Source organism: Ovis aries, chromosome 5 (genome assembly GCF_016772045.2).
Source record: "Ovis aries strain OAR_USU_Benz2616 breed Rambouillet chromosome 5, ARS-UI_Ramb_v3.0, whole genome shotgun sequence".
Taxonomy (NCBI): Eukaryota; Metazoa; Chordata; class Mammalia; order Artiodactyla; family Bovidae; genus Ovis; species Ovis aries.
The window spans coordinates 63,914,053-63,930,279 of record NC_056058.1 but is presented as its reverse complement, the minus strand read 5'-3'; the positions used below and the strand labels follow the sequence as shown (position 1 = coordinate 63,930,279).

General features: G+C 37.8%; 1 protein-coding gene across 5 annotated transcripts in view; it reads right to left on the bottom strand.

The window, feature by feature from the left end:
- Positions 1-1,183: 1,183 nt before the first annotated feature.
- MRPL22 (mitochondrial ribosomal protein L22) overlaps positions 1,184-16,227 on the bottom strand; it is a 40,314-nt gene continuing 25,270 nt past the window's right edge. For 3 of the 5 annotated variants that reach the window (XM_042250669.1, XM_004009009.5, XM_060415949.1), the window contains 5 exons: positions 15,451-15,568; positions 10,021-10,086; positions 9,140-9,217; positions 7,621-7,690; positions 1,184-1,481 (listed from right to left, as the gene is read on the bottom strand). In XM_042250669.1, the coding sequence (XP_042106603.1) occupies positions 1,270-1,481; positions 7,621-7,690; positions 9,140-9,217; positions 10,021-10,086; positions 15,451-15,568 (544 nt within the window). In that variant the 3' untranslated portion in view covers positions 1,184-1,269. Of the gene's footprint in view, positions 1,482-7,620; positions 7,691-9,139; positions 9,218-10,020; positions 10,087-15,450; positions 15,587-16,227 lie in introns of all 5 variants that reach the window. The other 2 variants (XM_004009010.5, XM_012178851.4) reach the window with 2 other exon arrangements.

The following is a 16,227-nucleotide window of genomic DNA, read 5'->3' as shown; positions in this document are numbered from 1 at the left end:
CTGCCCGACACCTCAGTGACTTATTCACTGAGCCCTCTGCCTTTTTTACCCATACATTAGGTTAATTGCAGAGGCCTAGAAATATTCCTGTATATTCATTAGGTATGCATGAATAACTTAACCCTAGAGTTTAAATTACAGTCCAATATTTACAAACTGTGTAACCCAGAGATGGTTATTTGTAAAATATAGCACAGAGCATGTCAAATAATGAGGTCCCAATAAATAGTAGCTATTATTAATGCCATCTTAAAACATGGCACTGAAGCTACATTCTTCATTTGACTCGAAGTGCAGTTCCCGAAAACAGAATCATCTGGAAGTGCTTATTTAAAACAGATTTTTAGTGAATCAGAATATTTGGGGGAGAGGGGTGGAGAGGGACCCAGAAGTGTGCATTAATAAGCACCCTAGGTTCTTCCTCTGCATATAAACATTAGAGAAACACTGAACTAGGGCCGTGGACAGAGTGCTGAATACTCTCAACAATTTCTGCTAACAAGAGGGAAGTGAGTGCCATCTACTGCCTTATTTTAGAATGCAAGGCTGAGATTGGTTCTTCTGATTGAATTCACTCTGAAAAATCAATCCTAAACAAGATAGCCAAGCAACAGAAAGCACTGTTGGAAGGAGACATAAAAACTGTTATTATTTAAGGAAAATAAACTTTATAAGTTAAATGATTTTTGGAGTTTTAGATTAATATACCTAATAAATTCCTATAATTTCAAGTTTCAGCTAAAACAGTAAAGGGTAATATAAACCCTCACCCACTAGTCAATGCCAACAGTGAAAGGAAAAACTGAACCACAGAACGCTCTAAAATACTGCACTGAAACAACATGCAGGCATGCTCCCCTCCACCACCTCCCTTAGTCTCAAGAGGAAAATCAAGTGAAATAATAAGGACAAGCTTTCTTATCCTACAACTTTCTACTCAAGTCTGGTATCAAAACTACCACCTGCAGGGCACTAGCTACAAAGCTAACGTTCCTTTCAAACGGGACTCAAAAAAGCCTTCTGAATTATATAGTCTGTCACTATAGCTGTTTAAAACTGATTTCCCCTTCCTAGTTGCAAATACATAAAATATAACCAGAGGCTCTCAAAAAATGGACAGAGATTTATAAATATTCGTATAAAACCAGCAGTGGTACTTCATATTTCAATAATTCAATAACGATTCACAGAAAGCATTTGTCTTTAATTTGTGTTGGTTTTAAGAAATAAATGGTAAAATATATACACCATGGAGTCTGAATAGTCCCATCACAGAGCATGAATGATGGTCCGGTTGCGAAGCTCCTGGATATACTCTTTGGCGTGGGTGACTGCGGTCTTTGGTGCCTCAGGTTGAGGGGGAGGGCCTTCCACCAACTTCACAAAATAATGGCAAAAAACCTTCTCCATAATCCCAAAGCGACCTCTGCCGTGGTATCGGATGCGTTTCAGGTATTGGCCTCGCCCTGAGGTGGACTCAGCTAGACAGGGAAGAAAAAGAGAATTACACAAAACAACCATAACTGTATCTGCAAGATTACAGCTTGACTGGCTGAGAAATTTCTGTCTTCTCCTCAGCTGGATTCTAAGATTACATGAGCTCGCTGGCTGGCTAGAGCAGCTTATCTAAAGACAAGCATCTCCTGAGTTCTTCCTCACAGATCAGGCTCCATTTCAGGTCCTAGAGAAGAGTGAACAAGACCAGCAAGGGCCCTGGCTCCGCACAGTGGACACTCTGGAGGAGAATGACAGAAAACAAACGCCATCATTTTAGTTAGTGACAAGCACTATGAATAAAACAAAAACAGTGATGTGACAGAGACTGAGAGGGTGTTGTGGGGACAACTTCAGACTGGGTGGTGTCAAGAGGCATCCTTGAGGAAGACACATTTGATCCAAGACCAGAATGAATCACTCATGCAAATACCTAAGGGCAACGTGTTCCAGGCTGAGGAAAGAGCACGCGCAAAGCCCCAAAGGTAAGAACATCCTTGGCTTGTTTCAGGACCAGAACCTGCTAAAGCACAGTAGGCAAGGCGCAGAGTGATACAAATAAGGGGAAGAGATCAGAGATGAAGACAAGATTACACAGAGCCCTGGAGGTTGTGGGAAGAACATTCTGATTTTACTTTAACTGTATGAGAAGCCTCTGGAATCAATGGTTCCCAAATGCTATCCTCAGGCTACTACATCAAACAAACCTAGGGAACACATTTAAAATGCTGATGCTGATATTCTAACTTATATTTGGAGTGGGCCTTGGAAATTATATCCTGAGCAAACAACATCCCCCAATCCAGGCAACTCTGATTCACAGTCAGGTTTACGAATTCCTGCATCACATCTATCCCCTCATCTCCCTGTCCCAATCCTACATCTCAAGGTTTGACCCTACAAAATTTGAAGAAATCTTTTAAATAGTAATAAGAAGTAATCTATTCACCTGTTCACCCATGGTAAATCATAGTAACTACCTTCTGAATTTAGTCTTACATTTTTAGTTAATTTAATAAGCGTTTTAAAAAGGCAAAATCTATAGCACACGGAGCAAATTAATTCACTTTCATACTCACCACTTTTATTCTTACTGTGACGGAACTTTATATTACAGAGACCATGTCAAAGCATGTGCTCCACAACCCTCTGACCACAAACCTCTCGTGAAGTGATTTCAGCAGAACCATCCCTAGCTTTGCCAAAGAGAAAGCTAAGGATGAAAGTGACTAAGAAAACTGCCTAGGGTTTCAGTGAAATAAGGTGAGCGTTAACTCCCTATTTATCAAATTCATCTACTGGGCACTAAAGAAATGAATTTTAAGAATTTCCAAAGATAGCGGTAGGGGGCAGGTGGGCGAAATGGATGAAGTGAGTCAAAAGGTACAAACTTTCAGTTATAAAATAAATAAGCCATGGGGATGTAATGTACAGCATGGTGACTATAGTCAATAATACCCATATTGCATATTTGAAAGTTGAGAAGAGATATTATAAGATCTCATCACAAGAAAAAAAACAACCCTGTAACAATGTATGACAGATGCTAACCAGATTTGTTATGGTGATCACTTTGCAATACTGAATCATCCAGCTGTACACCTGAAATTAACATAATGTTGCATGTCAATTATACTTCAATAAAAAAATTTTTTTAGTTTCTCCAAACAAAAACCAGTATTACACAGATCACTTTATAATAGAAAGTATTTCCAGGTGCTCTGAATCCACTTGTCAGGAGGAATCCTAAAAATAAAACCAATGACACTGGGAAGGATGTAGAAACTTCTGAAAAGATTTTACAAACATGATGGCTAATTTTATCTAAAACTCCTACTCTATCCAATTTGAGCATCAATTTCCAAATGCTCTGAGAATAAGGACTACTACACTCCAGGGAAAGAAGTATCAAAATTAGCTAACTGCGCAACACTACATAATCTATCAGAACACAGCGATCAGGGCTACAGGGTCCATGCTAACTACCATTTCCTTTCCATTTCTCCCAAAATACCTAATAGCAAACACTCAGAACCTATGAAATGCCAGCCATGGTTTCCTCTTTAGGCCATAAAATAACATCTGCCTAACCTGCATGCATATAATGCCATCACTTTTTAATGTCAAAACAAAAACATTAATTCTTCTCAAACACCACACCCTGGAATGGGAATACACAACACAACCACTCAGATCTGAACGAAATCAGGGCTTACAGTATAGATTCCAAATTGGTTTACGGTCTCACCTCCTCCAGTCTCTCCTCCACTAAGTATGTATGTTGAGTTTCAAACTACTTTAGTACAGAACTATGTCAATTAAAATGAAACAGTATGTAGCTGCTGCTGCTGATAAGTCGCTTCAGTCGTGTCCGACTCTGTGCAACCCCAAAGACGGCAGCCTACCAGGCTCCCCCGTCCCTGGAATTCTCCAGGCAAGAACACTGGAGTAGATTGCCATTTCCTTCTCCAGAAACAGTATGTAGATGCCTACTTTAATAGCAATTTGTTCTACATGAAACTTGGAATTTCTGTTTGTTGAGTGAGTGAACAGCACAGTTTCGGCAGATCCAAAACTGTGCCGTTCACTCACTCAACAAACAAATTTCAAGTTTCTGCTGAGTGTGAAGCCAGGCTTCCCTGCCCATCACCAAATCCTGGAGCTTGCTCAAACTCATGTCCATTGAGTCGGTGATCCCATCCAACCATATCATCCTCTGTCATCCCCTGCCTTCAATTTTCCCCAGCATCAGGGTCTTTACTAATGAGTCAGTTCTTCGCTTCAGGTGGCCAAAGTACTGGAGTTTCAGGTTCAGCATTAGACCTTTCAATGAACACCCAGGATTGATTTCCTATAGGATGGACTGGTTGGATCTCTTCGCAGTCCAAGGGACTCTCAAGAGTCTTCTCCAAGAACACAGTTCAAAAGCATCAATTCTTCAGCACTCAGCTTTCTTTATGGTTCAACTCTCACATCCATACATGACTACGGGAAAAACCATAGCTTTGACTAGATGGGCCTTTGTCGGCAAAGTAATGTCTCTGTTTTTTTAATATGCTGTCTAGGTCGGTCATAGCTTTTCTTCCAAGGAGTAAGCATCTTTGAATTTCATGGCTGCAGTCACCATCTGCAGTGATTTAGGAGCCCAAAAATATAAGTCTGTCACTGTTTCCATTGTTTCCCCATCTATTTCCCATGAAGAGACATCTCTGCTAAATTGCTCAAATTCTAAACTAAATTTCATGGTTTCCCAAGTACACACAGTACTAATATGTACAGTTTTGGTCCATGGGGTTTTCTGACCCCATGGACTGTAGCCCACCAGACTCCTCTGTTCATGGAATTCTCCAAGCAAGAATACCGGAGTAGGTTGCCATTTCCTTCTTCAGAGGATCTTCCCAACCCAAACCGGGGATCAAATCCAGGTATCCGGAATCACAAGCAGAACCACACAGCCTGAGCTAACAGGGAAGCAGGCACTCAAATATTTTTTGAATGAAAGAAAAAACAGTAAGATATCTCAAAAGAAGAAATGACCTTCAAAGATATTGCCCAGCAGGTACCATGTATTGAAAATACTCTCAATATTTCTGATTACTTGTATTTAGCTTAATGGGAATCTTAACATTAACTTCAGAAATCCTCCCCACTTTCCCCTTCATCAGTCTTAGCCCAGAAGACTGATTTACAAAGTCAGTCATTCACTTTCCCTGAAGTGAACCACTTTAAGATGCTATGAATCACAGAGCAATGGCATTTTATTAGTCCATGTCCACTTGTTAAGGCCTATCACTGTGTCATCAGTCATCATTACAAGTTTGAAAAGGAAATGAACTTTCAAAGTCTATGGTCATGCAACACCAGGTATGAGCTTTAGACTGATGACAAGCATTTGAAGGAATTACCACATAATGAGAACATATGCTACCAAAAAAGTACATCCCTTATAATGTCTGGACTTACTTATTTCAGGGGACTGAAAGAGCTTTTGCTGAGCCAAACTGGCAGTCAATAATAACTAGGCTTTCAAACTCTAAAAGAAGTCTATGGAATGAAATATCTAGGCCTTCTCAAAGACTATAAGATCAATCAGTTTCCACATTTTATGGGTAAGAATCAATAGACTTTACCCAAGCCTCTCCCTTGGGGTTTCAGTCTGTGGTGAGGACTGGGAATCTGTTTTTTTAATAAGAGAAAGTGAAAGTCACTCAGTTGTGTCCAACTCTAGAACCTCAGACAATTCATATCAGGGAAGTTTAGCAAATACAGGGATAAACTGCATGATGTGTTGTGGTCAGATACTTAGTCTTCCTGGGGGTACTCATCTCCTTTTCCTTCATAACAAAATTAGCCAACAAAACACTTAGCAAATGAGTTTTTAAAATAATGAGACAAATCCATACTTACTAGCCCTACTTAAGAAAAGAGATTTTGACCCAGAACTAGATGAAAAGAAGGTACAGGAGGGGCAGAGGTTTCTCAGCAGAAATGTGCATAAGCAGCCAGTACATTAAAGGACCATTCACAGTTAAGTTGATTTCTGCTTAAAGGTAATATTGGACTTTGCTCCTTCATTTGGGAAGACAGGATTAAGCTCTTCACCCTCTCACTATATATACTAACTACTGAAACGGATTTAAACACAAATTCCATTTCACCTGCATCTGAATTACATTATGAAATGCTGCCAATCAGCTAAGAAGCCAATATTCTTATGAAATTGAATAAAATTAATTAAATGTCATTTGATATTCAGTCATGGAGCAGGAAAGGTCACCAAGAGGTTTTAAGCAAATGGTCTTGCCCTTTATCCATTTCATCTTTTCCAGTGTTTCTGGGTCCTTCCAGCATTACTTATTCATGCTTCTCCCAGAAGAAAATGCTTATGATTAACTACTGTGGCCTGCATCTTCTAGCTGCCATTTTGATTCCCCTCTAACTCTATGCATGTATCAGAATATAATTAATTTTACAAGATTCAGCTTTAAAATAAGATGTTTCAATTGAAAATCGTAACTCATTTAAATTTCAGAAGTAGCTGTAGCTGCCAGCGTGAATTTCAGGTGAGGTGAGGTAAGATATTAACCAGAATAAACATCTCCAGTAGGGCAGAGGTTATGTGACAAAGTGGAATTTAGATGATCTTTTAAAATGCTAATTGCTGAAAAACTATAAGGTACAGCAGCTAACTTCTACTATAATGATTCAGCCTTTTCCCCTCTGTGTGGAGAGCAGCAGTTCCCATATCTTGAATTTGAAATATCTTTAGTAAAATAGTCCTTCTTATATGTAGGTTTGGTAGACTGAGAAAATTTTGCTTTGACATCAACATCTCTGTTTGGTGATAAAACTCCTGAAGTCAGGAGTAACTGCTGCATTAACTCCAACCTATGCCCCATTTTATTGGGGTGGGGTGGGGAAGAGCTTTGTAATAAACACTGATCTCTTTATAAAAAAAGATCAGTATGAAGGTATGCTACCAAAATATCCTTTACATTTGTACAGTACTCCATGCCTTCCAAAACATTTTCACTTCCATTAAATAGATGTGAGGCAAGCCTACAAAACTAGAGCTAATGCTTTAGGATGTTAAGAACAAAGAGGAACCAACACATCTGGGTCACTAAGTCTTCAAAGGTCCTCTGGCTTTTGTAATTCAACAGATGATTTTCCATTCTGGTACTAGGAGGGCTAACTTACAGGATACCTCTATGGATGAGGCGCCTGGCATGGCACATTATCTATAAAGACTGTCTAAGTCCACTGTGATCCTTTATATATCTCTTTCGAGTTGACAAAGAATTCATTTTTTTAAAAATCAGCTACATTCTTATTATGAGTAAAGGACCACTCTACGTATCATCTTGATATCCATTATTTAATAACTATCAGCAATAGATTTCATGATCTCAGTCTCATTAGAGAACAAGTAAAAATAAAGCAGTTAGGACCATTACAACAGACTTAACATTCACATGCTGGAGACTGAAAAATAAGCTATTACCAGCAATTTCCAATGGTAAACATAGTCCAAAGTATTTAGATATCAAAGACTGTTATTAGGTAAAGAACTTGGCACCACTACTAGAAAATACTTTCCAAAGCTAAGAATATTAGAGATCTTACCTATATATAAATTGGATCTGAATTCCACATTGTGGTCTCTTACTGCCATATCTTGTGCTTCTAAGAGAACCTTTAACAAGGAAAAGAAAGGCATTCATATGGCTGACCTTGAACTAGAACAGAATTAAATTTCTCATTTCTTGTTGTTATCTCTACATGACTGCTAATCACATGCTTTCCTATTATAGTCAGTTTTAAAAAGAGAGTATCAAATGATAACAGTACTAAGGAGAATGGATACAGTGAGTTTCCTTCCTCAGACAAGAATTGCAAATGCAAAGAACACAGTCGATACTGCTAAGTTTTAAATGGAATGTGTAAGCTGTAGAGGCGGAGATAACAGTACTAGCAGCAGAAACCCTGGTAATGAGCATTATGTCTTTGAGTCACAGACATTGTCAAAAAGTTCAAGAAGCTCAAGAGCTAAATCTTACTGAAAATTCTTAAACTTTGGATGCAAAATAACCATTAACATCAGACAAATAGAGAAAATCATATTTGAAAATTTCCTTGAAGAATTATTAAGTTTAGGGATTTCCCTGGTGGTCCAGTGGTTAAGACCCCAAGCTTTCAATGCAGGGGACTCGGGTTCTATCCCTGGTCAGGGAACTAAGATTCCCACATGCCAGATGGCACAGCCAAAAAATAAAAACAAAACAAACAAAAAAAGAATTATTAAATTTATACTCCATAAATATTTTGAATTAACTTTCTCCAGAACACATTTCTTAAAACAGGACAATAGTTGTCAGAAATAACAGAAAGCAGATCTTTTTGACCTTTAAAGAGGAAGAATGCAGTACAAAGCTGGGTACACAACAGATACTTAGAATTGCATTCTGAATGGAAATAAATAAGAGGCGTTACAAGAGAGCCTCTTAGAAGTCTGAATCTAACCATCTCAGCTATTCAACTACTAAACTAAAAGATCTGACTTAATGTGAAAATTAACTGAAGTAATGCTGATTTCCCCAGATGTCCTCAACTCAGCTTTCTGAAACAAAACACTCATGTGCCTAGAATGAGTCAGCACAAATACCAACAGTATATTTGCACCAAGTGAATCAGCTACATTTAGAGCTAGAGAGGTCTTTCTTACAAATAAGAAAAATGGAACTAGACAAGTGCCTTGCCCATAGTCACAACAGAAATTGTCAGAGAAAAGATAAGACCAAGTCACCAGAGTTCCAGTCCAGTGCTTTTTCCACTCAATTAGTTATAAAATCCCAAGCTCTCAGTTGTGGAATTGACAAAAATTCTTCTAAAATAATGTATCAAGACCCAATAATTTAAAATAAGATGCATATAAATGACTTTGTGGTACAAATAAAAGCATCTCAGGAAAAAGAATACTTAAAGCATAGAACATCCCTAACGTATAAGAACATTCATAAAACTGAGTACCCTGAATCTGTATAATATAAACTCTGCACTTAAATGAGCTAATTCCGGATTTAGGCAAAGCTTACTAACATCTGCAAGACAACTATGTGTTCTTTCCCCACCAATCTTAGTTTACCTCTTTAATTATCTGGGCTCCTTTTTTGTCACTGAATTCCAATTGAGCCAGAGCCTGGTCAATTGACATTCCTCGTATCTAGAATTAAAGGATAATAGACAAAGAGAAAATAAATAAATTGGTTTACAAAGTCAGTATTGCCACTTCAGTGAAAAGTAAAAGCCTTACATAATCCAAGTAACTTCTAAAAATAGCTAACAAGTTACATGTTAATTATATCTCAGTAAAATTAGGGAAAATTTTTTTCATTAAAAATAAAAATAGCTAATAAATGCAATGGAGAAAAATACACGTTTGAGAAGGTACACCATCACTCTCTTTAAGTTAAAATCAAACTTAAAAATTTCAACCACTAACCTGGATTTTAATAGTTTTAATAATAAAAGAGAGCAGACATGACAAAGAAAGATCATAGGTTGGCAAGGACGCTAGCAGGCATAAAAGGCATCTTTTTCCTACAGAATAAATGTATTATTATACATGTATTTGCTGCTTTTTCTTTCTCTCCTATATAAATTTTATTTTCTGGGTAAAAAACTTAAAAGGCAACAGTTTTGAAACAGGTTGAATCAGCTTTTACAGATATGTAAGTCTGCTTCCTAGATTCTCTAACTGTAGCCAGGTTCTTGATGCCTTTGTTCTAAATATCTATGAATCTAACATGATTGAGATTCTCAGGAGGTAAAAACTGAACAAAATCACTAATTTCTGAGCTATCATTTTTGGATTACCAACCAAATGTCTGAAAATGTAATCATATTCCTCACTTTTTGGAGAAAACAGGCAAGTTTTTTTTCGGTTTTTGGTTTTTTTCAACTACTAGGATAAAATTTGAACCTTCTTTCCCGAAGTATTATATGGTAACAGTCACTTTAGCTTACCAATTTTGCCAAATACCACATCTTGTCTTTGCTGTACTTTATTTGTCTTCGACAATGGTAGATTTCCTTACAAACAGGAAAAAAAAAAAAATTAAACAAGCCTATCAAAATGACAGTTGCTGCTAAGTCACTTCAGTCCTGTCCGACTCTGTGCAACCCCATAGATGGCAGCCCACCAGGCTCTGCCGTCCCTGGGATTCTCCAAGCAAGAACACTGGAGTGGGTTGCCATTTCCTTCTCCAATGTGTGAGAGTGAAAAGTGAAAGTGAAGTCGCTCAGTCGTGTCTTGACTCTTAGTGACCCCATGGACTGCAGCCTATGCTCCTCCATCCATGGGATTTTCCAGGCAAGAGTACTGGAGTGGGGTGCCATTGCCTTCTCCGAAAATGACAGTAACACAGTATTAATAAGGTTTTTACTTTCTAATGCCTAATGAAATACTGCCATAAGAAATAAAAACATTATCAAGAATATGGAGACTGTTTTTTCCCCTATTTAAAGCTATATTTTTCCAAAGTCTCACTGTCATAAAGATTACTAAGGGAGAAACAAACTGCAAAATGGCTAGTTCGTGACAATATCTGCAATTCTATACAGGTGAATAGTAAAAGACTTAAATGAAAGTATTTTAAAAACATTTAGCTGGCTAAAAGAACAAAGCATACAAAAAGAAAGTTTCTTGTTAGTGAGGAAAACAATGAAAAAACGGATGATACAGCTACTTTTGTAAGAAAACCAATACTGCGGGTGTCTGGTGAAGAGCATAGGTTCTAGAAGAAGAACATAGGTTCTAGAATCAAACTACCGGGGTCTGAATTCCCACTCTACCATTTACCAATTACAGAGCCCGAGGCCCTTCACCAGTTTCTGGCTAAGTCTCTTCTTTAAAATGAAGACAATAGTACCTAACACCTAAAACTACAATAAGGATTAAATAAACTAACCTATGTGAACCAAGTACTATACAGCGCCTAGCACATGGTAAGATCTTAGTAAATATTAGGTTTTTATTTGGGGGGGCTCCAAAATCACTGCAGATGGTGACTGCAGCCATGAAATTAAAAGACGCTTACTCCTTGGAAGAAAAGTTATGACCAACCTAGATAGCATACTCAAAGGCAGAGACATTACTTTGCCGACTAAGGTCCGTCTAGTCAAGGCTATGGTTTTTCCAGTAGTCATGTATGGATGTGAGAGTTGGACTGTGAAGAAGGCTGAGTGCCGAAGAATTGATGCTTTTGAACTGTGGTGTTGGAGAAGACTCTTGAGAGTCCCCTGGACTGAAGGAGATCCAAGCAGTCCATTCTGAAGGAGATCAGCCCTGGGATTTCTTTGGAAGGAATGATGCTAAAGCTAAAACTCCAGTACTTTGGCCACCTCATGAGAAGAGTTGATTCATTGGAAAAGACTCTGATGCTGGGAGGGATTGGAAAGGGGACAACCGAGGATGAGATGGCTGGATGGCATCACTAACTTGATGGAAGCGAGTCTGAGTGAACTCCGGGAGTTGGTGATAGACAGGGAGGCCTGGCATGCTGTGATTCATGGGGTTGCAAAGAGTCGGACATGACTGAGCGACTGAACTGAACTGATTTATAGAAGGTAGCTTTATCCCACTGAATTTTTTCATCAATCACCCATTACACAATTTATAGTTCATAAAGCATTTTTCAAGCCCTTTATTTCATATGATCTAACTCTATGAGTTGGGAGACAAAACATTTTATAAATCTTTTACAAAATGAAAATCAGAGAAATCAAGCGACTTGTCCAAGATAGCAAAGCTTGTAAGAGACAAAGCTAGTGCCACCCAGGGAAGTATGTGAAGGGCTTAATACAATGTCTGGCAGGTCTATCTTTAAAGTTCTCCTCATGACTCTAAACCCCACACTCTTTCTACTACTACACCACACTGCCACTTAAAAATCAGAAAAACGATTTCAAGGCAATTCAAGGCAAGTAACAGCAGAGAAACCGCAGAACTTTTTAACATTCTGAGCCCTGCTAGAAGTTTACAAATGACTTAGAAACACCAGTTAGTCTCAAGTGGCCATCTTTCAATATGTAGCAGATTTCAATTCTGTTGCAGTAGAAGCTGACAGGCTGAAAAGTATAGCAACAGTCTAATTACATTTTCAGCAATAATCTGTCCTGGGGAGCACAGGAGAGGAAAGAACTGTCATGACTGATAATATTAATCTGCAAAATTAATACTCAACAAAATCTTTTATATAGAAACCTTTCAACTCTTGGTTTCCCATGGTGAGATATTGTTAAACTTGAATTGTATATAATCATCTTCAAATATTTAAAAAAAAGAAAAAGACACTGTAATCCTGGCAAAACACTGGGAAAAAAGGAATCAAATGTTTACCAGAAAAGGTGAAAGTTATTCAACCATCGTCTTCTAAAACTAAAAAGCTCAACGTTTACTTGAGGCACGTGCACTGTATAAGGGCACTTTCTAAAGGTAAACCAGATAAAGTCTCAGTAAATAAACCTACCATGGCAAATAGATAAAGTGGCAAATTTGGAGGTCAGAAGGCCTGGTTAAACATAATAGCTATTAATTAACCTACACAGTAAAATTAGGTAAACTTACATTAGAATATAATGTCCAAAACAGCTATTCAAATAAAGTATGTCTAAATTATGAAATGTCTAAATTAGTAACTTGTAAAGTTTATTTTTAAATGCATATAATGACACAAACAGCAACAAAAAATGTCACCTAATAGAGGATCCACATTAATGACTCATGAGAATAACATATGATCAGTATGTCAATTAATCCACATATTAAAAACATGCCTCTCATAGAAGTGACTGTTCAAACAGTTTTGATACAGTTTCACTACTAATTTATTTAACTTAGCTTTCTTCAGAAACACATAAAAAGTCAAGCTCAATTTAACAAGATATGACTATTTTATATGTATATGTATTTTTAAAAGCCTTTAATTTCTGACTTACTTTCTTTACCAGGATGAAGTCACATGTAAGATAGTATCTACAGGAGCCTACATTGTTTGGATATTTGTACTAGCTAAATTAGGAAGACACTCTTAAAAATAAAGGAGTGGTCTAAACTGATGACATTCATTTTAAGTTACTGCTATAGGATTTATTCATTGCCCATCTACTATTATTTAACTACATATTCCAAATGCTGAAGAACAGAATGAGACAGAATGGTAAGTATTATCTGGCCCTCTTTTAAACAAGAGGTAATACTAACTTTCTAAATGTTTGCAGCTAGCAGACTGAAAATTCTAAGGAACACTGCAAATAATGACACAGTGTGTAAACTATGTGGCCAGGTGAGCAAATTGTTCCCTGTTAGTCAGCAAGGTATTTATAGTGAAAAAAGTTAAAGTCGCTCACTCTTGTCCAACTCTTTGCAACCCACTGGACTGTAGCCCACCAAGCTCCTCTCTCCATGGAATTCTCCAGGCAAGAATACTGGAGTGGGTTGCCATTCCCTTCTCCAGGGGATCTTCCCTGACCCAGGGATTCAACCCCCAGTGCTCCTGCATTGCAGGCAGATTCTTTACCATTTGAGCCACCAGGGAAGCCCATCCAGGAGCGCTTCTGGATAAGCAAATAAATAAAGAAACAAAATAAATAAGAAGCAAATAGATAAGAAACAATCTTTTTAACTATCAAAAAGATAAACCTAGAATATTTTCTGTATCAATGAAAAGATCAAGAAAATTGCTGTTAATTTTTTTCTTAATATGGAATACTAAATCACTGCTAGCTATGCCAGGAGCCAGCGTGAGGAACTCCGCCCATGGCAAAGGTCATGAGGAAGGAGGCTTGGCATACACAGAGGCGTGATCAAGCCACAGGAAACCCCCTGTTCCCGAGCATCTAACCCCAAAACCAGAATCTGTTTTACGCTCTCACCTACACCTCTGACTTTACGGGGGGCTCTCCTCCATAACTGTTTTTCTTGGAGAAGGAGTAAACGTGCAGCCCCAAGGCAATAAAAATCCTTGGGCGTGACAAGAGTGTTTCAGCTTACGGACTTCTCTGAAGGTTATCTAGCCCACCTGTATAGGTTTCGTCCGGCCACATCTGATTGTTTACAGCCTCCCAACCTGAGAGGCATGAGATGTTTTAGACTTATTAAAGGCAAATTCTTTTGGGGAGTTAGAAATTATTAGTATAGTGTGTTGGTTAGGAATTATATTGGTGAAGGGTTTTTTCATTTGTTGTGTCAATAATTGCTGCTAATTCCCTGCTCTGGGTGGGACAAGGATGTCTCAGGTCAAATCTCTCTGCTAACAGACTAGCTTGTGTGACAGCATTATCCATACTCCTGCCACACGATTGTTTACTACCTCTTAACCATAAACAGCACAGAGAGTTTTGGAGTATTTTGAGAGTCTTAATTAGCACAGGACGGTTTCTTCTTGTTGAGTCAATGATTGCCGCCAGGCCTCCATATCCTTAGGCACCTGGGAATATGTTAATCAATGTATTTGGAATATAGCGAAGGAAATATAGTAGTTTGATGTTAGCAATACTAGACTTTTTGAGTTAATGGATTTTCTCTTTTGTAATAGATCACTGTGCTTTGTTATAAATCACTGTGTCCTTGCTATGTAAAAATGTAACTTTATCATATCTTAAGACTAAACAGATCTTAAGGGGAGCATTGGTGAAAGGATTTTCATTTGTTGGGCTAATGTCTGCTGCTAAATCTCCATATTCCCTGCCCTTATAATGAATATAACTAGCATATAGGAGAAATAAGTATTAACCTTTAAAACTAATCATGTTAACCTTGGGTTAAATAAATTCCTTTCTTGATTGTAACTCACTACACCCTCACCCTATAGGAATGTAACTTTATTTGGAGGGTGGTGCCTGGTTTAAGAAAAAACACCCTTGGAAGAAATAAGTTTTTTGGTTATCAGAAAGAAAGGATCATAAAATGTCAGCAGGTCTCACTCATGGCCAGAAGATGATGTACCTTTTTTATACATTTATGTGAAGCACCTGATTTTGATAAAGGTCTCAGGACTGCTGACTCCCATGTGACTCTGTATTCATCCCTATGTGTAACAAAAGGTATATAAGCAAACCCAAAAATAAAGAAATCGGATCAGTTTCCAGAAAGACTGATTCCCCCATGTCGCTTCTTTCTTGCTCCCATTTTTCTGGCTGAATTCCCGTCTGGAGCATGGATGCTATTTCACGTAATCCAAGTTATTCAGCCTCTTTTTCTCCACTAATCTTCCTACTACACTATCCATTTCTAATCTCTCTATATCTGTGATTAAATATGTATTTTTCCAAAGATGCCGACTCCATCCCCACCTTCGAATTCCCTGGATCCACCAGGGCTGGCCCCCGGCATTGCTACACAAGAGTAAGAGTGCTTTATCAAAATGAAGAGATCAGTTATACCCACAAACTTACAGCTGGTCTCCGAGGTTCTCCAGGCAGTTGTGGAGGATAAACAATTTTATTCTTCTTCTCCCATTTTCGAGATATTTCAAGAGAAGCACTTGTGTGGATATGTGATTGAGGTAAAATGCTGTGAGATGAAAAAAGCCTGTAAAGCAACAGACACTTAGAATCTTCTCCACATCTATTTTCTGAACCACATCAGCTCCATTTTGATGGAAACTATTTAAGGATAACAAGTGGGAACATTCTGGACATATTTGTTAACAGAGAGTGCTATTACATAAAATACCACAAAGAGCTTGTAGTGTACTGAATGCTAAGAAGAGTGAAAAGTCAGTAACTCACATTAAGTCAAATAATAAACATATTATAATGCCCAAGATATCTTATCCTTACTGACCAATAAACACTTATTTTTTTAGGGACTTTCTCATCATATATATATAATATACAACATTATGTAAGTTTCAGGTGTACAACATAATGAGTCACAATTTTTAAAGGTTACATTCCATTTATAGTTATTATAAAATGTTGGCTATATTCCCTGTTGCACAATATACCCTGGTAGCTTACTGACTTTATATACACAGTAGCTTGTACTTAACCTCCTACCCCTGTTTTGCCTCCCCCCTTTCCCTCTTCCCACTGATAACCATCAGTTTTCTACGTCTGTGAGTCTGTTTCTTCTTTGTTATATTCACTAGCTTGTTTTACAGTTTAGATTCAACATATGTTGCACAATATTTGTCTTTCTCAGTCTCACTTATTTCACTAAAGATAATA